Source organism: Carassius auratus, chromosome 42 (assembly GCF_003368295.1).
Source record: "Carassius auratus strain Wakin chromosome 42, ASM336829v1, whole genome shotgun sequence".
In the NCBI taxonomy this organism is placed as follows: domain Eukaryota; kingdom Metazoa; phylum Chordata; class Actinopteri; order Cypriniformes; family Cyprinidae; genus Carassius; species Carassius auratus.
Window position 1 is genome coordinate 11,408,394 of NC_039284.1, and position 24,975 is coordinate 11,433,368.

General features: G+C 38.2%; 1 protein-coding gene across 14 annotated transcripts in view; it reads left to right on the forward strand.

Moving 5' to 3' along the window:
• LOC113060651 (gephyrin) overlaps window positions 1-24,975 on the forward strand; it is a 78,067-nt gene that overhangs the window by 27,702 nt on the left and 25,390 nt on the right. For 3 of the 14 annotated variants that reach the window (XM_026229741.1, XM_026229743.1, XM_026229746.1), the window contains exons 3-11: window positions 4,735-4,792; window positions 5,428-5,520; window positions 7,269-7,363; window positions 7,495-7,561; window positions 11,387-11,659; window positions 11,895-12,011; window positions 14,740-14,871; window positions 22,805-22,846; window positions 24,075-24,188. In XM_026229741.1, coding sequence (XP_026085526.1) covers window positions 4,735-4,792; window positions 5,428-5,520; window positions 7,269-7,363; window positions 7,495-7,561; window positions 11,387-11,659; window positions 11,895-12,011; window positions 14,740-14,871; window positions 22,805-22,846; window positions 24,075-24,188 — 991 coding nt within the window. The remainder of the gene's footprint in view (window positions 1-4,734; window positions 4,793-5,427; window positions 5,521-7,268; window positions 7,364-7,494; window positions 7,562-11,386; window positions 11,660-11,894; window positions 12,012-14,739; window positions 14,872-22,804; window positions 22,847-24,074; window positions 24,189-24,975) is intronic. The other 11 variants (XM_026229742.1, XM_026229747.1, XM_026229749.1 and 8 more) reach the window with 6 other exon arrangements.

A 24,975-nucleotide genomic window follows, 5' to 3' on the forward strand; every position in this document is an offset into this window, starting at 1 on the left:
TGCATTACTGCATTGTTGTAAATGTCAATGATTCTGTGAATCGACAGAATTTGAAGCAAAGCTTCTGTACAGTTACCAGGAATTGAGATGCACAGGCTTTTAGCAGTTTCCTGGAAAAGCAAGGTTTTCTTTATAGTTTGTCAATCTGATATAATAAATACTTCTGAGTAACAGCTTGTTGCTGGGATTGCCAGAGTTTGCCAGGGTTATGGCATCAGATCTTTGAAAGATATTTAACAGTTGTGTTTTAGACTAGCAAGTAAACAAGATTCTTAAGCATCCCTAAACAGTTTGTAAAAAACTCTGTGGTGGCTGATGATCCTTTTTCTAAATGAAACTGAATGCAGAACTTTCTAAAAGGCCCTTAGGGAGATGTTTTTTTGGCTGAAATACACTTCAAAATGGACCAGACTTTACATTAGTAGTCAAAAATCTGGGTCCATAAGACCAGCCAATATATAAACGATTAAGTAATCTCTTTTACATCATGCAATTTGTATAGATAGTAAGGATTTCAAGTAAAAGTGTCAGTTAAATTATAGGTGGATCTTTCCTCAGTCATGCATCAAAGGTCATTAAAAAAGTGACCATATGCAGAACTGAACTGCTGCAGACTGCACTTCGGAGTGCTTGTGTGCAGAGTATGTCGGCATGCACTCTTCACTTAATGCAGGCCTCTCGTAAGGCAGCTACTTCTTGTATACTTCAGCAGATAGCTCTCGTGCTTTGCCTTGCCTTGCTTTGCCTTAACAATATTTCAGCAGGAAGCAGAGCTCATCGCTCATATAAATGCTGCCTTCTCTAGACATAATCCGAAGGTTGGAAGGTCTCAAGGCACATCCAAATCAAATATTCACTAACAACCTGTCTAAAAAGATGCACCAATCTGGTTGATTTCTGAAGTACCTTGGAAGACCAGTTTCCTTGAGATGTAACTTACATCAAACACAACCTATTAATTTGATAAAGCAGCTTTTGATTTCAGACAGAGCAAGGATGCAGTGCCCCATCCAAATAATTAAATTATCTGGGGCTATTGGTGTTGTGGCGTTATGGGTAAAGAGGATTGAGCAGTGGGGTCATAGGTCTTTATGATGGATCAGGAATTGTTGGGAACTTGTTCCAAGACTGCATTGTAACAGAACCTGCATTGCCAATCTATCTCTGTTTCTACTTTATCATCAAAAACTAAAGATTTGATCATAGCAATTCTATGTATCTTGACCAAGGTCAGAGGAGCGACAGAGACAGCAGGATGTAGGTCTCTGAAAGATGTCAGAGAGTAGAGAAGCATGGGGCGCAGCCAGAAGGTAGACATAGTTCAGAGCGTATTGATGGATAAGGTATGTGTGTGTTGTCTGTTGATTGGCGAGCTACATCTCCAGTGCTCTGTCAGCTCAGGTGAATTGATTAATCGGAAGAGCTCTCAGTTTTACTAACGAGGTGTTGTAAAAATAGAGCTGAATTAATCATAGTGGGGACACACATGGCCGACCGTCCTCTGGATAGAGACAATTCCGACGTCTTTACCTACAGAGAGGTGAACATGAACCTGAGAAACAAAGATGGACGTGTCTTTACCTACAGAGAGGTGAACATGAACCTGAGAAACAAAGATGGACGTGTCTTTACCTACAGAGAGGTGAACACTCCCTGAGAAACAGAGATGGACGTGTCTTTACCTACAGAGAGGTGAACACTCCCTGAGAAACAGAGATGGACGTGTCTTTACCTACAGAGAGGTGAACACTCCCCGAGAAACAGAGATGGACGTGTCTTTACCTACAGAGAGGTGAACGCTCCCCGAGAAACAGAGATGGACGTGTCTTTACCTACAGAGAGGTGAACGCTCCCCGAGAAACAGAGATGGACGTGTCTTTACCTACAGAGAGGTGAACGCTCCCCGAGAAACAGAGATGGACGTGTCTTTACCTACAGAGAGGTGAACGCTCCCCGAGAAACAGAGATGGACGTGTCTTTACCTACAGAGAGGTGAACGCTCCCCGAGAAACAGAGATGGACGTGTCTTTACCTACAGGGAGGTGAACGCTCCCCGAGAAACAGAGATGGACGTGTCTTTACCTACAGGGAGGTGAACGCTCCCCGAGAAACAGAGATGGACGTGTCTTTACCTACAGGGAGGTGAACGCTCCCCGAGAAACAGAGATGGATGTGTCTTTACCTACAGAGAGGTGAACACTCCCCGAGAAACAGAGATGGACGTGTCTTTACCTAAAGAGAGGTGAACACTCCCCGAGAAACAGAGATGGACGTGTCTACCTAAAGAGAGGTGAACACTCCCCGAGAAACAGAGATGGACGTGTCTTTACCTACAGAGAGGTGAACACTCCCCGAGAAACAGAGATGGACGTGTCTTTACCTACAGAGAGGTGAACACTCCCCGAGAAACAGAGATGGACGTGTCTTTACCTAAAGAGAGGTGAACACTCCCCGAGAAACAGAGATGGACGTGTCTTTACCTACAGAGAGGTGAACACTCCCCGAGAAACAGAGATGGACGTGTCTTTACCTACAGAGAGGTGAACACTCCCCGAGAAACAGAGATGGACGTGTCTTTACCTACAGGGAGGTGAACACTCCCCGAGAAACAGAGATGGACGTGTCTTTACCTACAGGGAGGTGAACACTCCCCGAGAAACAGAGATGGACGTGTCTTCACCCGAGAGCAGTAAAGTGTCACCAAGGTCATAGTTCCTTATGAGAGCAACATTTATTTGCCGTGGGACTGCACACTATTATTTATTAACTCGCCAAAGTTAATAGTAGTTAATAATAATAATAATAGTTTTTTTTGCTTCCACGTTCATCCCTTCTGAGCGGCGCATCCATACGTCATCCACCCGGAACTGCTTCCGTGTACAACAGTGAGCGCAAGCTACATTAAAATGATTATTACATTTAAAATATGGTTATTTTTCTTACAAAAACTCATCGATTCACTAAAGGAGGACTTTTTATTAAGGATGTTAAGGATGGGCACTTTTTATTTCACTTCTTGGACAGATGCACTACTACACCCACTGAGTGCCATTAAACAGCTTGAAAGATCAAAGACAATTTTTTAAGTAACTCCAAGTGGATTCGTCTGAAAGAAGAAAATCATACACACCTAGGTTGACCTGACGGTGAGTAATTTATGGGGTAATTTTCATTTTTGGGTGGACTAACTCTTTAATTTGTGGTTACCGTGTTTTAACTACAGTAACCATGTTTTGTTTTGGGGGGTTTTATTTGTAGTAAAACAATGGTTAGTTTTCGTAACGGTGAGCTTGGTTGGCCATTAGTTGCATCCATACACTCCACCACAATTTTTTTTAAGTTTTCAACCACTTTACAGTAAACACAAATACATGTTAACATACTTGTTCGGGATGTGAAAGATTGTGCATCCCAACCCACTTACACATTCATTAATAAAGCCTGTGAATACATGTGTGTACTCACTTACACAAACAAAATACCCAGGGTGAAATCCCAAACTCATCTCTGTCTTAAAGCACCTCTCCCCAAACCCCCAATCTTCACACACGGTTGCCAGCGGTTTCCCTGGCAACCGGATTAAAGCCAAGAGCTCTGCATCTTTGTGTTCAGCATATTCTTCTTTTAGTCACTGCCCTCCTTGTCTTTTTCTCCCTCTCTCTTTCTTTCCTTTTCTCTATTTGTTGCTCTTTTGTGGCCATTACACCATGATAGTTAGATTAAGAGATGACCGATAATATACAGTAGGTTGCTTCATGAGAAAATGTAGATGCAAAACAACAACATAGTTAAGAAAACCTAAAATATACAAATAAGCTCCAGAAAACCAGCCCTGAGCCAAATCGATTTTGCCAAATGGATTTAGTTTCCTGACACATGAGCTTGCCCTTGTTTAAAAAGCCTCTTTAGTTAGACCCATTGTGGTGTGAACCCATTGTGGGAAACATGGTGCTCATGCAGGTGATACAAGTTCGAGTCTGGCTTGCATTATCTCCTGATCCCATTCATTGTAACAGGCGACTGATTTTCAGCTTAGCTGTGCTTGTGTGCATCCTGTATCACCTCTGTCTTTTCACATAATAACAATTTCTTCCTAAATGAACATGAATCATTGATTTGTTCATGTATTTTGTATATAAACATGCAGTACTAAGAGAAAGAATGAACTTGTTTGTTTGTCAAAATCAAAACGATCTGTGCCTGAGCTGCTGTCCCTGTTTATTGCTAGCTGCAGTACTAGAAGCAGCCACTAGTGTGTGCTGCACTTTAGAATGTAAACATGGTTTGCTCAAAAGTTTAGTGTATGTCTGTTCAAATTTGCTCTCTCTCCAGAGATTTTACACCATGTAGGAGTACAAATATACCTTTAGATGGGAAACTGGTACTTGAAACCTAGCCATTGCGCGAATCCACCTGTTTTGTGGCCTAAAAACAGCGCTGTCAAAGTTGAATTCTCTGTGAGCCGTCACCCCTGTGAATGCAGAAGCGAATAAAACAGCAGGAGTCCCATGAAAGAAGAGAAATTTCTTCTTTAACTGTCATTCCTGTTGTGGGTGGAGTGTGTGGGGATTTATTTTGACAGCTTTCTGGTACCTCTGGCATTGTGTTGCTCTTTCTCTTTCCTGCACTCTGTCACATTGTGTTTTTTTTCCTCTCTCACTCCCAGTTTCTCTCCTGCTGTTGGGACCGAACCTACAATAACGGTTTGTTGTTGTTTGTGTGTTTCACCCACAGGCTCGGAGGCATAATCTCTGCATACAAAATAGTCCCTGATGAGATTGAGGAGATCAAGGTAACACTTCTTCTCACCCCTTCAGTGAGGCCATGAGGCACACATGCGCATCCATGCACACCTTTGCACACTGCTTCCCCCTAGAGGCCAATAGTAGTGCTGCACTCTTAATGTTAATGTGCTTTACTTGCAGTTTATCTGAGCTCACAAATGAAAAAATGTAATGAAAGTGTGTAAAAGTATGTAAAAAGTAGAAATATCATAAGCACATTGTTTAAGACAAAATAGTGGTTAAGAATGCTGTGAAGTTTTAAAATTATACTAATGTTAGTGGATCATGTTCATAGTTAATGTGATGAACTTCACCTGTGGTTTCTCTGATAAATTTCATAAATCCACTAAAAATCACCTTGGTGGACTAGTTGGTTAAAATTCAGTTGCTGCAATGATGCAATGACTTACACGTGCATATACTTTTTGGAGCCACTGTATTATGGTATTTTTAGCTGGTAACAGCAGTTTATAAAATGTAATGTTTTATTTTTCGGGCCAGACTATATGCCCGAAATAGCTGATGTGATTTTGCATCACTAGATTGAGGGCAACTGCTCATATGGTGCACAAAAAAAACAGATGCAAATGTACCTTTCTGCACTATACAAAATTACTACTTAATGTGTTTGTGTGCATCAAAGGAGACACTGGTGGACTGGTGCGACGAAAAGGAGCTCAACTTGATCCTGACCACCGGTGGAACGGGTTTTGCACCCCATGATGTCACGCCTGAGGTACATGGGAGCCCACCTGTTTGTGTTTGTGTCCATGTGAGTGTGTGTTTCTTCCCCCACCCCCATGTCTCCGTGTCCTTGTTTTCTGAGTCTGTGACTGTGAGTGAGAGAGAAATTGTGACATTTGTATTTTTGTGCATTGTGTATGTTTGTATACAATTTATTTTTCAGTTCACTTGCATGCTGTTTGGTTGATGATAAACTGTTCTTGGAAAATGTGTTTACAGTGCTTTTTAGAAATATAATTACTTGTATATTTAAAATGACAGCCCAGTCATTTTATATATTATGAATAAATATTATATACATTACTGTGTAAAAGTTTGGGTTTAGAATGTTTTTTTTTTTATTATTATGTATTTATTTAATTATTTTTTATAAATTCATTCTTCTATTCAGCAAGGATGCCTTAAAATGATCAAAAGTGTCAGTAAAGACATTTATGTTTGTTACAATTTACAAAATTTCCATTTAAAATAAATGCTGTTCTTTTGAATTTTATCTTCATCAAAGAAAACAAAATCTGGATTTCCTCAGAAATATTAAGCAGCACAACTGTTTCAACATTAATAATAATAATAATAATAATAATAATAATAATAATAATAATAATAATAAATGTCACTTGAGCACCAAATCAGCATATTATAATGTTTTCTCAGAATCGTTTGACACTGAAAACTGAAGTAATGGCCGTGGAAAAATTCAGCTTTTCATTACAGGATTAAATGACATTTTAATATGTACTTACATAGAAAGTAGTTATTTTAAATAGTAGTAATACTTCACAATATTACAGATTTACAGTATTTTAGATCAAATAAATGAAGCTTTTGTGAGCAAAAATGTAACAAAGTTGGCTAATGTAAGGAGTGCATATATATATAGCGAGAGAGAGTCTGGAGGGGATTGTGCCTGGTGGAGCGACTCTGTGTAGCTCTTTTTTGATGTACCCTACACTCCTTCTCCTTTTACTAATGTGAGTGTTTGAAGTGTCATTCAATTCAAGGGCACCGTGCGTCGCATCGAAGAGAAATTCTCTCCTTTTAACCTGAGATCCCTTTAGTTTTTTTTCACCTCCCCTTCATGCTGCGCACTTTTCTTCTGACTTTGCGTGTGGTCTTGAATGTGTTTGTTGGAATATGACTGTGTGTGTGTGTGTGTGTTCCACCGGGATGGGATGGCGGAGGTGGAGGGACACGAGCGTGTCCCAGGGGATGCTGGGAAGGGTTCAGTGAACGGGGATTTCAGATGGAAGAGTAGAGACATCAAAGGCCCAATGGAAATGTGTTTGTAATGAAAAATCTGTGCTCATGCCACTGCTGTGAAGAAAAGTTGGCTCTAATCGATGAATTAGCTTAACCTGTTAGCATGCATGAGTGCAAATCATGAAACATTATGTTAAACAGGGTCCTTATGTTTTGTGGTTTTGTTTTTACATTTTATCTTAAAGTTTTTACAGTTTACATAACAGTCTTAAAGGGATAAGGAAACCTGGAAATGAAAATTGTCATCATTCTCATCCTCATTTCTCAAAGTATTATCTTTTGTGTACCACCGACTAAAGAAAGTCTAAAAACTAAACTTAAAAAAGGGTCAGACAGCACTAGCACTAAATCTGTACTGTAGAAAGACTCTTATTATCGATTGGTACTGGTATTTTTGACATCCCTAAAAGAAAAGATTGATGGTTTATGCACCTGTTGTTGCTTATATATATATGTGTGTGTGTGTTGTCTCGTCTGCAGGCCACCAGAGAGGTGATCGAGCGTGAAGCTCCAGGGATGGCCCTAGCAATGCTCATGGGCTCCCTAGATGTCACACCACTCGGCATGCTGTCCAGGTGAATGCACATGCACAGACCTGTCCTCTCATCTCACTTATTTGCTCTGCCTATCACTCTCAAATGCACAAGAGTAAAAGATGTGTTTTGAATACTAATTGGATTAAATACTAATCATCTCCTTCCCATAGACCCGTATGTGGAATCAGAGGCAAAACCCTCATCATTAATTTACCCGGGAGCAAGAAGGGCTCACAGGTAAGCTGTTTGTCTGTATGTGTGTGTGTATCTGTCTGATGGTGCATATATTTTCTGATCATTTCTTCGTCCGTCGTCTTTCTCTAAAATAAAAAAATAAAAAATGTTTTGTGTGCGTGTGTGTGTATATATATATATATATATATATATATATATGAAACACAAAATATATACCTTTTATCAAATTTTTTATATATTTTATAATTCTAATTATTTAATTTATATGCAATAAGAATTTTAAGTATATATATATAAATGCATATTTCAGGATTTTTTTGCAAATTAAATTAAAAAAAAAAAAAATGTCTGTTCCATGGAAAAGCATATTTTAGAACAACATGAGGATGAATAAACACTGGCAATAAGTTTAACACGAGGACACGCCCCTCCCCTTCCTTCACCTCTCACATATATACGTTCACCCTCGTTTACCGCGTTAACATTGTGGCCAATCCTTTTACAGCTCCTTCCCGTGGAGCTCTGCTGATAGGGCCGTGGTATTAATCTTCATTACCCATCAGCCCCAGTCACGGAGCACTCTGCTTTGAAGTCCAGAAGCCGAGACGATAAGGGGATTAAACTCTGAAGAACCCCTTTATGCTCGGTCCAGCTCAGCTACAGCACTCCCCCTCTCCCTTCCTAAATAAAAGCATCCCTCCATCCCACATCCACGACCTATTAAAGCAGCCACCTAACAGCCCCGGCTCCTCCTCTTTGACAGTGACTCTACTTCTGGACAGAGTTTGCCCTTGCCCTGAGTGAATGAGAAGTGGGGAAGGATTCCCAATTTAGTTTGAAAAATGTTAGCTTGATTAGAAATTACACAATAAGTTCAACAGAATTAGCAAACAGAATAGCAAATCATGGAACACTGTGAATGACGTAAAAAAAGTCAGTCTCTCGATGCTCTTCGTTATAAACAGTATGCATATTTTGAAATAAACAACTTAAATGGTTTCTTTGTTTGTAATTTGATTGCCATTTTCAATGCTTTTGGGGATTTTTGTTCTTTTCCTCTTTAAAGCTGTCAAGTACATAGTCTTGTATTTTTGTCTCTTCAGCCCTATTCGGACGGGACTAGTTTTCTAAACTACGTTTGAGTTTCGATTCTTACCATCGGACGTCTGCGATTTTCTTGTACCAATTCGGACGGGACTAACATCTCAGTGTTTATTACAGAGGTGGGAGGGTCTGATTTGTGCATCTGGGCGTCACAGAGATCACTTGCTCTGTATGCGTGCATTGCATTCATTCAGAATGATTGCCTTAGTATTATTTCACAATAAACAATAATTTAGTATAACAAAACCATGTTAATGTGTGGTTCCTTTAGTTTAACTTGTTTTCCTTTTTTTATTATTATTATCTTTTTATTAAAACATTATGTAACTGAGTACATAAATGAACGTGAGTAATCTTACCTGATGCTGATATTACAATAGCCGGTATTAACAGTTTACTTGATCTTGCTCTTGATTTTATTATTTTTATTATTTTTTTATTACTATTTCTTTGCCGGTAAGCAAATATATCAAACATGCGCGCGGAAAGAGCATCTACGGTAATTCACGTTGGCCAAAACACACAAGGAAACGCGTTGTGAAATAAAATATCACCGGCAATCACAGACATTCGCATTCGGATGGGATTAGTTTTCTCAGAGGATCACTGAGTTTGCTGAAAAACGGTAGGTAATTTGCTCTGGAATTATCAAAGAGGTTGTGTGAGAAAAACACAGACGTGGCAGATTCGGACGGGATTAAAATCATCAAGTACGTCTGTGAAACATATTTCTCTAACGACCCCCTGTAAAACTAGTCCCGTCCGAATAGGGCTTTTGCCTGATTTTCATTTTTTTTTTTGTCTTTTTTTTTTTTTTCTTCAAATAAAAATGTGGGACAGTAGCAATCTTTGAAAAATATTAAATTAATTCATTAAAATAAACTAAATTATAAAAGTGTATGTTTATTTTCACTCTTTATTTAGATCATATAGATTATCATTATAAATTATATTTTTATGATGGAATTGTTTATTATCTTATTGTTTGGTAATGTATTAAGTATCCAAAATGGCTTTAATGTGACAAAAAGCCAAAAAGAAACACCTGTATATTTTGGATTGGAAAACGCATCAATGGTAATGTTCGTTAGATGCATTGCTCTTCGATCAGTTTAACACAACAAAATAGAAACCAAGCAACCAAAAAAAGTATTTTGCTTTGCTTAATGAAGTCGAGCACAGTTAGGACACTGTGTTGGTGTCCAGTTGTTTTGTAATGTCTTACCTCTGAAAAATTGTAGGAATATCTACTGTTGTCTCGAGGAAACTGGACATGAAATGATTATAGAATAATGTGGCTTCATGTCACACATCACATATTGGCATGTTCCTGTCTGGTCAACATGTCTGAGTTGCCCATCACTGTTTCTTTGAGCTCAGGTGCCATTATTTCAACAGAGCAGCGTGCTCTTATCAGGAGGGTCTGTGCACACACGTGCCTCACCTTGCACTGGGAAGACAAAAATAGACCATCCCTACATGCACCAAGAGGACATGAAGTAGCCTATGGACTGCTGATGTCTCCACACATTAATCTTCGTTTTCACTCTGAGTCACCAAAACGGAGAGATGCAACCACATCAGACCTGCGGGGAAACAGTCCACTGCATCAACCCTCCCTAGACCGGTCTCCATCCCCGCTGCCGTCCTTTCCTTCATTATTATTAATGTCCCTTGTCAGAAGTACTTAAGAAATGTGGTTTAAGAGCAGTCGAGTTTGGCCACCTGTGTTAAGTTCACACGCTGTGTCCTTATCGGACTTCAGCCCCTCAAAATGGAGGATGTCCAACTGTATTAGAAATTCCATTAAGTTAGTGTCAATATGTTGGCCTGTATGTCAACCTATTAGGGGATCCGGATAGATAGTGGCCTGTTACGTTGGAGGAGAACAAGAGGTATTTATGCCGTAAAAGACCTCACATTACTGCTAAACGGTACACTCGATGCCAGGAGCTAGATAATGTTGAACTCTGAGGAGATACAGCACAACAGATGAATTAGTTTTTTTTTTGTTTTTTTTTTTGAGTTATTATTCCACTGTTCTAATCTTAAAGGAAAAGCTCACAGTACATATTATTTAAGCACCAGAAAGTAAAATATTGTATAAAATTGAAAAAAAAAAAATGCTACGTCATTTATCTTAGCTTGTGTAGTGATTTTTTTTTATTTACTATTATTTACTTTTAGAACATGTAATTTTTTAAATAGTTTTTGTTTTGTTTTTTGAAAAAAAAAAACACTATAATATTTGTATTTAATATATAATTATTTAATTATTTTATCAAATCTTATTATATTATTATGTTCAGAAGAGGGTGGAGCTTAAAGAGCTCAAGCTCCTGCGATCTGACGGCACTGTGCAGTAAATGCGCATATATGAATTACACGGACTGGGAGTACAGGTCGATAAAAATAACGGGATAGCTGGTCTATGGAGACTCCTATGTTCGTTGGTGCATCCCAACACACAACACTTGTAATGCCTCTTTGGCACTGACATTGTATCTTCAGCAGCTACAGCAAGAAAACAGTAATGGCGGACTGCTGCTTCTCACTCTGTGGTGTCTATGCTAATAGGGCCACTTTGTGACATCACAAATCCCAGAAAACGTAGTCAAACGAGCCATTATAAACATTTTTTTAAACATCTCCCTTAGGAGTGGACTTTGAGATTGTCTTGTCTAAGCTTGTCTTGATTTTGTCTCCGTATAATTTAAGCTTGAAGCATGTCTAAAATAAATTTTTCCACTTGTTTCGTCTCAGGAGTGCTTCCAGTTCATCCTGCCTGCTCTGCCGCACGCCATAGACCTGCTGCGGGACGCCATAGTGAAGGTGAAGGAGGTACACGACGCTCTAGAAGACCTGCCGTCCCCCCCACCGCCCCTCTCCCCTCCACCCACCACCAGCCCACACAAGCAGACAGAAGACAAGGGTGTGCAGTGTGAGGAAGAGGACGAGGAGAAGAAGGACAGTGGTGTGGCGTCCACAGAGGACAGCGGCTCCTCTCACATCACAGCAGCTGCCATTGCTGCTAAGGTGAGCGTCACTATTAATAATAATAATAATAATAATAATAACAATGATAATGGTAATGCATTTTCATGTGATTTCAAGGAGAAAGTATTTTGACATTGAAAAAATAACACGCTGCCCTTTTAAGTCTCTCTTTCCATTGTCTCTTGCCCTTGATGTTCCATTAAATCAACTTTTGTTTTGTGTTTGCATGTGTCACGTCTCTTGTCATGTTTATGCATCTCATGTTCATCATCAGAGCATGATGTCTCATCCCAGCCATGCCGTTGTCATGGCAAAAGGTGGGAAGCCCTTGAGTGGCTTCATCCCGTCCACCTCCATTCCCTCCCATTTCACCTGCTCCTGCAGCGATACGGTAAGCCACGCCTACTATTCCACATTCATCTGCCATTCCATTGGCCCTTTTAAACCTCCAGTTTCAAAACCAACCAATCAAAGAAATGAAATGGCATCACAATTTATTATTGTTTGATTTGCTTCACCACTATTACTATTGCTTGAAAATAAAACAGAAAAAAACAATGTGTATTTGCATCTAAAAACGTAAAAACGGAACTCTTTAGGCGTTTCTCAATGTCAAGGATACTTCCATTGCAGGACTGGTCCTTCAAAGTCACTTCCTTCAGAAGTTAGGCGAGGCTCCTCTTAAGCATCTGGAGGACACGTAAATGGAACAAGCTAGCAAGTGCATGTCATTGCGTCATTACGTCAGTGAAAAGGTCCGTTTGAATAATGCTGTGAATTGTATAATGGAATAATATTAACGTTAAATTACTTTGGACAACTTAACTAGTTATTTATTAAAGAAATGCTGGTGACGCAACCAAGCTAACAATTGTTAAATGACAGGTCCGGTTCAGTTAACCATCAATAACGTAATTTGTATTTGTATAATTTACAATATCAATATGGTAGTAATTTGTACTGGCATTTAAATGTTAAACTTTACTTATATTTACTACTGTTATAACAAATGTTTGGTAACGTAAATAAAAGCCGTTAGCGCTTCGACTCCGCTAACGTTCAACATTTTTGCATTTTTAAACAAGCTGCACGCATAGGATTGTGGGTGATTTGAGAGCGCAAAGGCTACACATATGCATCCTTTCCTATGTATGGGATATTTTTTGAACGAATGTCGATGACGTAGCATCCTCGAAATTCTGGCTTCCGAGGATCTTTCCTTGACATTGAGAAACGCCTTTTGTTTTTAAAACAACGCCATCTTACCTTCAAATAAAACAGTTGCCATGCCAACTTGCTGTAAACAAAAGCTCACAATGCTTGCCCTGCCTCCGGGGCCTTCTGATTGGTCCAGTTTTTTTGACACTGCATGAGACACAGCAAAAGACGCAAGTGCAACTGTCATACGTCCGTCTTGCATGCATTTACATAGAAAAACAATGGAAAAGTAGTATATTGGAAAAGAAAAACGTGTTCCGTGTGAACAGCCCCGTAGACCAAATATCATAGAATTGCCAAATCCAGGTCAGACTTTTTGACTTTATACTACTAATCTACTATACATTTTTTTACTTTTATGTGAATTCTTTAATATCAATATGTATAAAGCTTTACCGCCGCTTATAATATTATTTGATTTTAATTTAATATTCAGCAAACATTTATACAATTTAACTTTATATAATTATATATCATATGTATACTTTTTTCACATTTATTTAATTTAAAGAGAAATAAAATCATAAACTTCATTATTCTGAATGTGAAATGATTATACTTTAAAGCAATATATATAATGGCCAAATAGATCGGCACCTCCAGGTCTAGTTTTGTTGGACTCTGCCAGTAAATAACACCCTGTCAACCACCCACAACACGGATGAGCAACACTTACTTTCATTTTCTATAGCTTTTTATTGTGCGTTCTATCAGTTTATTCTCTAGCAAGCAATATTTGTCTTGTTGTTCAGCCATGCCGGGTCTTGTAAAGTTTTTTTTTTTTTCCCCTGATAGCAGAGGATTGAGTACTTATATCCTGTATTAGCTGTCTTTATATAGTAATTATAATGGGGTCATGCAGGTTGGCATTACTGTGTTCTCCACAGGGAGCGCTCGTAGCTCGAGTCTCATGGGAAGGCAGAGGTTGAGTCGAGTGCTATTATTAGCACAGGGTTAGCTTCTGTGCTGGGTAATTAAAGCGCTTGTGGAGCTGCTCTTTCTTGTGAGGCCTTGATTTAGCCTCAGTGTTAATTAGTACTCCGTTAAGCCCCAGCGTTCCTGTGGAAGATCCCTGCATTCTTCTCCTTTCTGCCCATCAGACTCCTGCTTAATCCCAGCACAGTTCTCCCAGACAGCATGGCTGCAGTTTGTTACCGCACGAAGACTCGCCTTCTGGATCAAAGGCAGCGAGTCGCAGTCTGAATACAGTAACAGATATCACTCTGTATAGATAATGGTGTTTCAAATATTGGTCTGGGGAGGTTCATTGATACTTTCTGTCGACATCGTGTGGCGGGTACTGCTCCTGTAGTAGGCAAAAGTCTATATGAATCAAGGTTAATGTAGTGTTACATGATTATTTACCACAGTTGATGCTGGTGTACCTTTGAGAGTTCTAAATGTAAATATGCTTTGTTTTGATTGGCTAATGCTATGCAGCATGCTAGCCAACACACACATGTAATTTATTCCTCTGATAGAAAAGATGAATTTTCAGCATCATTACTCCAGTCTTCAGTGTCACAAGATCCTTCTGAAATCATTCTGATATTCTGATTTAATGCTCAAGAAGCATTTCTTCTTATTATCAATGTAGAACACAGTTTAATGTACTGCTTAATATTTTTGTGGCAACAGTGACACATTTTTGAGGATTCTTTGAAGAATACGAAGTTCAAAAGAACAGCATTTACCGGAAATACAAATCTTTTATAACATTATAAATGCAGTTACTGTTACTTTTGAGCTTTTCATGTATTTTTTTTGCTAAATAAAGGTATCAATATCTTAGAAAAAACACTCTTACTGACTCAAAACTTTTAAATGGCACTGTAAGTAAAAATACTGAATATTTTTTTAGTTCTTAACTGAATTTGACTGTTCCTGTTTTCTATTAACAGATCCCAGAGTCCATCATTTCACGAGGTGTGCAGGTGTTGCCGCGGGACACCGCCTCTCTCAGCTCCACGCCCTCAGAGTCTCCTTGTGCTCAGCAGTCCCGCCTCTCCACTGCCTCCTGCCCCACCCCCAAAGTAAGACTCCACTCCTTTACCTTTTATTCACACCATTCCTTTTCCCCTCAGCTTTATTTTCTGTCATGCACTCCGTATCCTCCATGGCTGGATCCTCATCTGCTGCCACCTCATTGGCTGCTTGACACACTGCTTTGCATTCCAGACAGCAGTGACTCTGCTCATTGGGTTGTGTGAGATGAGAGGCGGGAACTCTTCACTGCCTGAGTTTGAAGTTTGACCATTTAGATTTTCCTCCTTTAGCATTTAATAGTTTGCTGTTTTAGATCCAATGGTGATAAAATTAACTTTTAATTCTTAAAATTAATTAATTCTTTTCTTTAAGGTGTTCAGGAGCTGTGTTGTTTTTGTTTTTTTGTTTTTTTTGCAACAGTTAGCTTACTCACATTCTGTCAGCCATTTAGTATTTAGTCACTTCATACATTGTCATACATACACTTTCATCTCAACTTTTGACTGACTGAGTTGTTTACTGAACAGAGTCATAGTTTTGTGCTGTTTATAACAAACTATATTTTGTTGTTTAGTGTGTGACAGTAAGATACTTTCGACTTTTCTTTCTCAATTGTTTCCTCAGTTTTTTATTTTTGAGAATGTCATGGTATAAATGTGGGTTTTTTCCTGATGTGGCCCTGACGATGCTTGCTGTGTCCTTGCATCCTCAGAATCCATTTTAGACTTTAATTGTACAGTTTGATTCACTAAATGACAGACATGACACCCTACACTTTTTGTGGACACCCCTGACAGAGAAAAACACATTCAAAAGAACACATTAAGTGCAGAGGGTCAATCGTGTGCCTGTTTAGTGCATGAGATGGTAAGTGCACACATCATATGTGTGTGAAATCTGTCAAGATGCTGTGAATAAGTGATTAGTGGTGCTTTTTTGTCTCCCTCTAGTGAACACAGTGTGTATTACAAGTGTGTCTTCCTTTAGCAGATCAGAGTTTTTGTATGTCTTTGTGTCAGACTTTGGAAAGTTGATACTGCAGAGTACTTGAAGTATATAATGGAAATGTTAAGCCCTCTTTTTATTGTTTGTTTCTTTGGATGTATGTGAAATGACTGTGATAAGCAGAATTCCGGCAAAGTGCTCTAAGCTTCAGCTTTGACCTCAGGCTGGGTTTTAATTCTGCTGACTTTTTTTTTTTTTTTTTTTTTGACAAGTGTCTGGCAGTTTGGCTTTAGTTGCTAAACAAGGGTGTCGGGTGGCACTTAACAGCTAGAGGCTACATACAGTAAAGAACGTGCTAAGATGTGTGTGTGTGTGTGTGTGTGTGTGTGTGCGCACTGTTGAGCGGTGCACATATCACATTGAGCATCTGGGAATTCACAGACCTGAAAAAAATAGGCATTGCAGCTTCACAAATGTGTGGAGAATATTGTGTGTGTGTGTGTAGTGTTGGGGAAAGTTACTTTTAGAAGTAATGCATTACAATATTGCGTTAATCCCTAAAAAAGTAAGTAATGACAAAACTACATTACTTTTTATGGGAAGTAATGTGTTAAGTTTCTTTTGCGTTACTTTTTAAATCTGGGCAGGGCTTGCTTGTTTGTTTTTAATGTAAAAAAAAATATTTTACAAAAGTGAAACAACAGTAGAGGGCGCAGCAAACAAATTGAATGAAGAATATGATGCAGGAGAAGAAATTTCAACACTATGAAACTTAAATGCCTAATTTTTGCCTATTAGTATGGTTGAATTCGAAGGTCAGTAGCAAAGACATTGGTTAATAAAATGGGATTAAATGCAGAAATGATATTTGTCTTATTTAACATCTAATTATTGCAGGTTTGCATTTGACTGTTTTCAGATATTTCCTTCTAAATTAAAAAGTAATGAGTTACTTGACTAGTTACTTAAGAAAAATTAATCTGATTGCGTAACTCGCATTACTTGTAAGGTGTTACTCCCAACACTGTGTGTGCGTGTGACACTGGTGGGGCCTCCCCCCCAAAAAAAAAACAAATTTATATGCCTTGAAAATTGCATTGTAAAGTTGAAATGAACATATTCCGAAAAGTGAAGCTGCGGGCTCTTTGATCGCCCCCTGGTGGTTGGCCACGGGGCGTGTTGTTATGGTTAATTGGGTCTGTGGGAGTTTGGGCGGGAGTTTGATACCGTGGCACCACCTCACATCACTACTGCGCAGACTCTGGCTCCGAAAAAATCTCTACTGTGCAGACTCTGGCTCCAAATGATGTAATTTACTCAAGATGGTAGCGGCTTCACTTTTTTACAGTGGGAGGACATGGAGACGAATCGTCCATCTTTTTTTACAGTATATAGTCTGAACACATTTTCTCAAAATAATAATCAGGGCCAAATATAGCATATGAAACAAAACTTGATTTGTTTGCAGTGTGAAAAGAGCGTGTGATCAAAACCATTCCCATACATCATTCAAGATGACCGGAAGCAACACACACACACACACACACACACACACACGCACGCACGCTCACTGCATTCCCTCAGCACAACGTCCAGCTGTTACATAAGGTACTGTTTGGCTGTGAGCTCTCCATATGCCCTAAATGCTGAGATAATAATTCTTAATACGTTTCTACACTCTCTGTTTCCCTCTCTTAACCCACTGAGATGCTTTGCCTGAGCCGATCTGATTTCAGAAATCACACAGCCGTCAACTCTGTTATGTTGTATATGCCTCAAATCTGTGGTTGCACTTTACACAATTTAGATCCCAGTGGTTTTTACAATATTGCTACAAGTGTGACTGCTTCATATAATAACTATTAATTATTAATAATATTAATAATGTTCATCGTCTGGCTGACTAGGTCTTGTATTAATTTTTTCTAAAAATCCTGTCATACGTGCACAAACCGACAGTCACCATTTATAAGCTACTACTAAATATTGTAGAAACGTAATTTTCTGTAAAGTTGCTTTGTAACGATTTGCGTTGTAAAAAGCGCTATACAAATAAACTTGAATTGAATTGAATTGGATTTTACTCATCCTCCGCTTTGCATGCTGTCTCACTCCACCTCTTTCTCCCCTCCTACACTCTCTCTGGCTTCATGCGTGTAGTGTGTGTGTGCATGTCCGTGTGTGTACGAGAGACGTGCGACATTCTTCTGTGTTTCAGGATAAAGCATGGTAAGCGGCGTCTTTCTCCACTCCGATGCGTCACTGTTTTGTTCTACACGTGTCTGTTTTGGATGTGCGTGCATGAGGGGTGTAGGACGGTAGGGCTCCAGATTGATTCCAGGGGGATCTGTGGGGCAGGATGATTTCAGGGTGCATGATCTACGGCGTTCAGAGCAGCCACTTGGTTTCATAACAGCTGCAGTGGTCTGATGTAGTGGTCCAGGACATGTTATTGTGGCTTTTCTGAATGGAGGCTCATTAGGTGCCACTGTTTGGAGATGTGCTTAATGTAGTTCACAGGGAGAATCAGGATGTTTTGTTTATGATTTGTGCATTCTTGGTTGTGTCCTTCTGTATCTTATTTTGCGTGTTGCATGTTGTGCTTGTACACATTTGTGCGTTGTGCATGTGCTCTTGTGTCCATAGTGTGTGTTTGTGTAGAGGGGGATCTGTGTTATTAGTTTTTATTATGGGGATACAATGTTCTCAGAAACAGACATTTCATGTATTTGATAATATAATTTCAATACAATGTAATGGCCTGGCTTTAATTGAGAAAAAAAAAAAAAAAAACTACATTATAATATAATAAAAAATTATAAACCAATAATATACGTAAACACAAAAATGTTCAAGAATTATATCAGATAATTCCAAATACAATGTAATTGCTCTAATTCGGGGGGGGGGGGGGGGGGGGATATTACATATAATATGTTAAAATGTAACATTTAAGATTTTATATTTTTATTATTAAGCAAAACATGCCATCTCTCTGCTATAATATTTATTCTGACATGCAAATACTTTCATATGTCATTATGGAGATACAATGCAGTTTTATATGGAGAAGCAAGTAGTTTTGAACCAGACGTTTTATGAAAATAAATTGTAATATATATACATATACACATTTCTTTCTTTTTTTTTCAAAATATGGCATCTCTCTGCTAGATTATTTAGTGTCTGACATGTAAACAAATGATCTTAATAGACCTTAATCTTTAGATGCTGAACCTTTATCATTTATTTTATCACAGCTGGGATGTATTAACCAATCCAGGACTCCAGCTTTAAGTTTTCTAACAGATGTGGTGATTGTAATGTTTCATTAATTAATACAATCTTTTCAATAATTACAACAACATCTTTTGTGGCATGTCAAGTACTTAGCCGCAGAATTTAGCAAAGCACATATCAGCACTAGCAAAATAGTTCATTTGACCTGTGGAAAAGATTAATTGAATAAGGATGATCACTAGAGAAAAGACAGAGAGATTTATACTGAAGCTCAGCCTGCACTTCAGTGGCTGGAGCTGTGTGGATGTTTGGAGGGACAGTGTGTGTGTTGTGTGTGCACTGAAGCGAGTGTGTGGTGTGTTCAACTGGTGTGTGCTTGCTGGGTAGGGTTGGCTAAGGTTACTGCCTGGAGGGGCTTTCAGCAAACGGACAGATACAGAGGAGACTAAAAAAAGAAACTGTAATTAAACAACTGTTAATACTAAATTTAGGGGTGCACGATAAGTATCGGCCGATAATTAATGCACAGAGCCATTGTTGACTAACAAGCTGAGCAAATTCACGTTCATTATCACAAGGATTCAAGCAGCTTGTCAGTTAACAATGGCTCTATGTAGTGACAGCTGCTCTATGTGAAATCACACACTTGATGAAATTTACCGCTGATTAGAGAACCGGCTTAACTGATGAGATTCGCATTAATTATCGGCCCATATTTATTGTGCATCCCTAACTAAATTACAGTCACATCTTTCAACTGCACAGAACAAGAAAATATAAAACAGTGTTTCTCTGTTAAAACATTCGTTAATAGGAGGAAATATCATACTGCAATTATTAGGGGTGTAACGGTATGTGTATTCGTACCGTTTTGGTACAGGGCTTTCGGTTTGGTGCACGTGTGTACCGAATGACCGAATGCAATATTTTGTTAGCAGAACATAGGTACATTTTCGTGTTTCCAAACGAACATATTAAGTGGCGGAAGTCTCTGCGTTCAGCGCAAATCCCGCCCTAAGGGCAGTGACACACTGGCTGTTATTGCAGTTGTGTGTGTGTCTGAAGCTACAGTTGCTGTGTGAAGCGTGTTCCAAAAAAAAAAAAAAAAAAAAAACTGGACGCGATCCAAGAAAAGGTCGTTAAAATCAATGTCCTATATTCGTTTTCGAAACTTGTGTTGGTTGGTCCAATCGATTCGTGCAATAGATTTTCGAACATAAAGTGACAGTCATGGTTTTAGACTAGACGGGAGAAGGGATGGGAAAAGATCTGGGCACAGTTTTTCCAGAACTTCGTGCCAAGTTAAAGCGGTGTCGAGCTGTTTTAATGAATTTTTTAGATGTTTTATGGTGCCCGAACCCGTATGACTTTGAACAGTGACCGCGAACATTTTGTTTACTGGAGCCACAGCCATCATTACCAAGCGCGAACCGTTGACTCTGACAATGAATGAGAGGAAACGAAGCAAACGCACAGGCCATAGTGTGACATCCGTGTAAACATAGGTGACGTCACAGGGTTTTAGAGAACGTAGCCTTCGTTTGTATGTAGGCCTAGGCAATTTATATATTTACAATACTTACTAAAATATAATTCATATAATTTTATTGCTTTTGTATTAGTTGTTTGAAGAGTTTAAAAAAAATTGGTCGGTCTTAATGCAAATTTACATCAAGCAAGACGGACTAAAAGCAAAAAAAAAAGTTTGTCCTAAATTTACAGGGTCGGTCGGGTTACGGCAAACAATATTTTTAAGGATGGCCTAACCAAAGAGTTGACAAAAGCCATTGAGTTCCATAGTATTTTTCTTTCCATATTTTATTTCCATATAACTGCTTGGTTACCAGCATTCTTCAAAACAATTTTCTGTGTTAAACAGCTAAACGAAATTCATACAGGTTTTGAACAACTTTAGTGTGAGTATATTGATGACAAGATTTACATTTTTGGGTGAAAGATTATTCTAATAGTTTTATGTTGGTTTGGTGCATACAAACATAGTGGGAAAAGATCTGCAGTCTAGTTAATAATATTTTGCTTTGCTTTGTTCTTAGGTTGGTGTTTTTTTAGCTACCAGGGTGCCGCCATAGCGTTTCCAGGCCCCTTGAACAGCACATTGACTCGGGCCCCCACTGTTGAATCCCCTCTCTGATCTAGGCCCTACTGCACACTGCAAACATGTTTAGATTGCGTGTGTTAGTTTGAGAGACATACCCAGGCTTACCATGACTGGAAGTATAATAAATGCACATTGACCGTCCGATGACCCTTTGCCCCTGAGCTAACCCCACCCCCACCTCCTCTCTCTGTTCAACTGATGAATGGAGAGGAGATTGAAGATCAGGTGAGGGGGAGAACAGGCCCTTGTGCTTGCTGTGCTGATTACTACACAGCCCTGTCATTGAATCTTACAGCTGTGTGACAGTTGTAGAAGAGATACATATTGTATCTGGCAGTGCCTCTGCATTTAATTTTTTCATTAATGTATGTGTGTGTGTGTGTGTGCAAGGTTAAAGGCAGGTGGAAGACATCAAGGACATATAGTGGTGTGTTATAATCTTGACTTGCTCTAGTTCTTCATAGTATGTGTTTGTCCAGTTGTGTGTGTCCTTTTACAAGGGTTTAGATCTTCATATTCACACATCAATCCATCCTGTATCTCATGGCCATTCTGTTAATATAAACCATGTTTATTCACATATACATGTGTTGACACATACCGCAACATTAGCGGTCTATTAAAGTGACCATATTCTGTGTTATGAATAGCTAAGTGCATGGGAGATATACCAGCGTAATTCACACTCTTGTTCATCAGAGAAGGTTGATTTTCATAATACACATTATATGTTAATGTGCTCATGGTTGTGATGTCGTAACCATGGCGATTTCTGAATGACCTTTTTGCAGCAGTTTTGTTGCTCTAAATGGAGGGAGGAAGTGTCAGTGGGGTAGATTAAACAAGGGAAATCCAGTTTTCCATTATTCGTCCTCAAGGGGAAAAAAAAATTCTCCCATAATTTATTCACCCTCTTATTGTTCAAAACCCACATGATTTGCTTCTATCAATGTGACACAACAGGATAAATGCTGCAGAATATACTGTCCATTTTGCATGTAGTAAATTGATAGTAAATTGGAATCTGGGTTGTCAAGCTCTTACCGTAAATGAATTAATAGACCAAAATTTACTGAAAATCTTAAAATTAAATTGTATGGAGCCCTTCACATGACCTGCAGAGAATTAATGTGGTCAGTTCATGCAAACAAATTATTAATACATTGCCATGGCTTTTTGGGACCCCATTTTATTGTATTTTTTTTCTCCTGCTCATTTTGTAGCTTCACAAACTACATCCTAATTCTCTATCATAATATGGAAAAGAGTAGCCATCACATTCTTCAACATTTATTCTTTTGTCTTCTACGGAAGAAAGAAATTCAAACAAGTTTGGAATGAAATGCAGAGTAAATAATAACTTAATATTACATTTTTTATTATATATATATATATATATATATATATATATATATATATATATATATATATATATATATATATATATGTATATGTTTTTTTTTTTTTTTTGCTGCATGTTTCTGTTTGAAAAGAATCTCTCTCTGGAGGTCCTGTCAAACTGGCAGTGGGGTTTCCTGAATGTATTCTCTCCCTGTCTTGGTCAGCACATGCCAGTGATCCGCTATAATGACGGGAATGCTGTTTGTATGTGATTCCCTTGCTTGTGGCTGCAGTGTTAACCCTCGTCTTCCCTGTTCCCTCTCTCCCTGCACCAGGCCCGGCTCACCTCCTGTTCATCCACTTGTAGTGTCACAGAGGTACAGCATGTTTTACACAGCGCCGTCCATCACCCTGCGACTAACCACGCCCCTCTCAGAGACTCGGCCAATCATTGCTCACACATACCTCACATGTGCACAGCTCATCCTTGTGAAGCAAGTCTGTCACATTGGTTTATTTACCCCCAAAAACGCCTTTAAGTTTGTTTTGTGTGTTTATGTGTGTCCTTCAATTCATTAGTTCCTCATGAAGTCGGAGCTTTTCTTTCCTAAATAAGGATGAAGTGACACAGAATCAATCATTTGTTTAATGCAAAACATCATAAGTGCAGTATTTTTCAAAATTGATAAAAACATTTGAAGCTGCTGTAAGCAATATTTTTTAAATACTCCATCAGCCCAAAACCAAATCTTTGTAGTTATTGATATTTTGTTATTATTTTTTTGTTTTGTTTTTACATTTCCTATTATTCTCAAAGCTGATTCTCATTACTGTAATAGTCTTTAAAACATGTTTTATTTATTTATTTATTTATTTTTTTTATTTTTTTTACATATCAAAGCCAATAAATGCTATCATGATTCGTAAATACTTTTATAGATAATGTCATACCATTTAAATAATATATCTTTGTTTTTCACATTACAGTAACGAAAATTTGATTAAACAAAAAAAAAGTTTATATATTTTTTTTTACATTGCGGTAATGAGAATTGTAGGGTGGAGGGTGATTTTTTTTGTTATTATTTTTTTTTCTTTAGTTTTTGAGTTAAATTTGATCAAGACATGTTTGTGAAATGTGAAATCCGATTCGCCCTTAGAGGATGGCTTTTGGGAGAGTGTTTGAAGGGATGAGCGATGGTGGCAGAAGTTAACATGATGGCTAAATTGCTTATGGCAGCTTTAATAACCACCAAATGCACTCTTGTCCTTCAAGACTTTTATCTCTCATAAAATTGTTCTTTTCTACAACACTTCCAGTTTCACTAAGTTGGAGGGGTTATAGAAATGAGCTTTAAGTGCTCATTACCCATGGAAGCCTCCTTTGTTTTTGGCAATCCGCTGAAAGCCCAGCGTAACACACAGAGACACACGCTGCTTTGCTCCTCCTTGGTTGCGTAGTAGAAGTGGGATTATTTTGCTGTTTTGACCTCGCTTGATTCCCCCTCATTTTATTCATATCAGTGTTAGATGATTCTTAGAGTGTGTGTTTGTGACAGTGTATATTGTGAAGTATGTGTGTGTGTGTGTTTGTTGATGAGGAAGGCTGTATCAGGTGAGTTACTGTCCTGTGGCTTCCTCCAGGCCTCACGGAGAGAGTTCAGGGCTCACCTGGATGAGGTCATCACGCTCAAGTCAAGGTACTCTACCTTGGACCAGGTAAACAGATATCCCTTTCACCCCTAATTTTTACATAAATCAACACTCAGTCAATCACACACACACACTAACATGCACTGAAGTGTTGCTTGCGGCCCACAGTCTGATGTAGCATCAGGGCAGTTTGTTCTGTTATAGCTTTATCTTCTTGTCTCGAACAATCTCTGTCTCTCTCTCTTGCTCTGTTCCAAAAACTAGTCAGCTGCCTTGTTGTCTGTCAACTACAGAAGTGACTAACTTCTTAGTGCTTCGACTCGAATCAAATGTTTGGATTAGATAACATTTCTATCAATATGTTTAGTTTTATATTAGATATAATCAATATTTTTCTTGACTTGTCTGCTGTCTTGAATGATTTTTTTCTCAAAACGTTTGTTGCTGTGTATTTTGCGATTGCCGTGTTCTCTCTTCTTACAATTTAGCCAAATTAAGTTATTTTAGAAGGTAACAGAATTATTTAATAATCTTAATTTAATCCAGTTAACTTTTTTATCAAGTTTTATTCAGTTTCATGCTTTCTTCCCTTAAAAACAATGAATCTATAAAACTTTATAATATATTATAATATAATATAATATAATATAATATAATATAATATAATATAATATAATATAATATAATATATTTAAAGTTTAATTCAGTTTCATGTTTTCTTAACCTAAAAATAGTGAATCCAATATACATACATAAATATATATAATTTACATAATGGTATACTATATTTAAATTTAATGTTACTAAAATACTACAGTTTTTTTTGTTATTAAAATAAAGTTTATTTTATTTT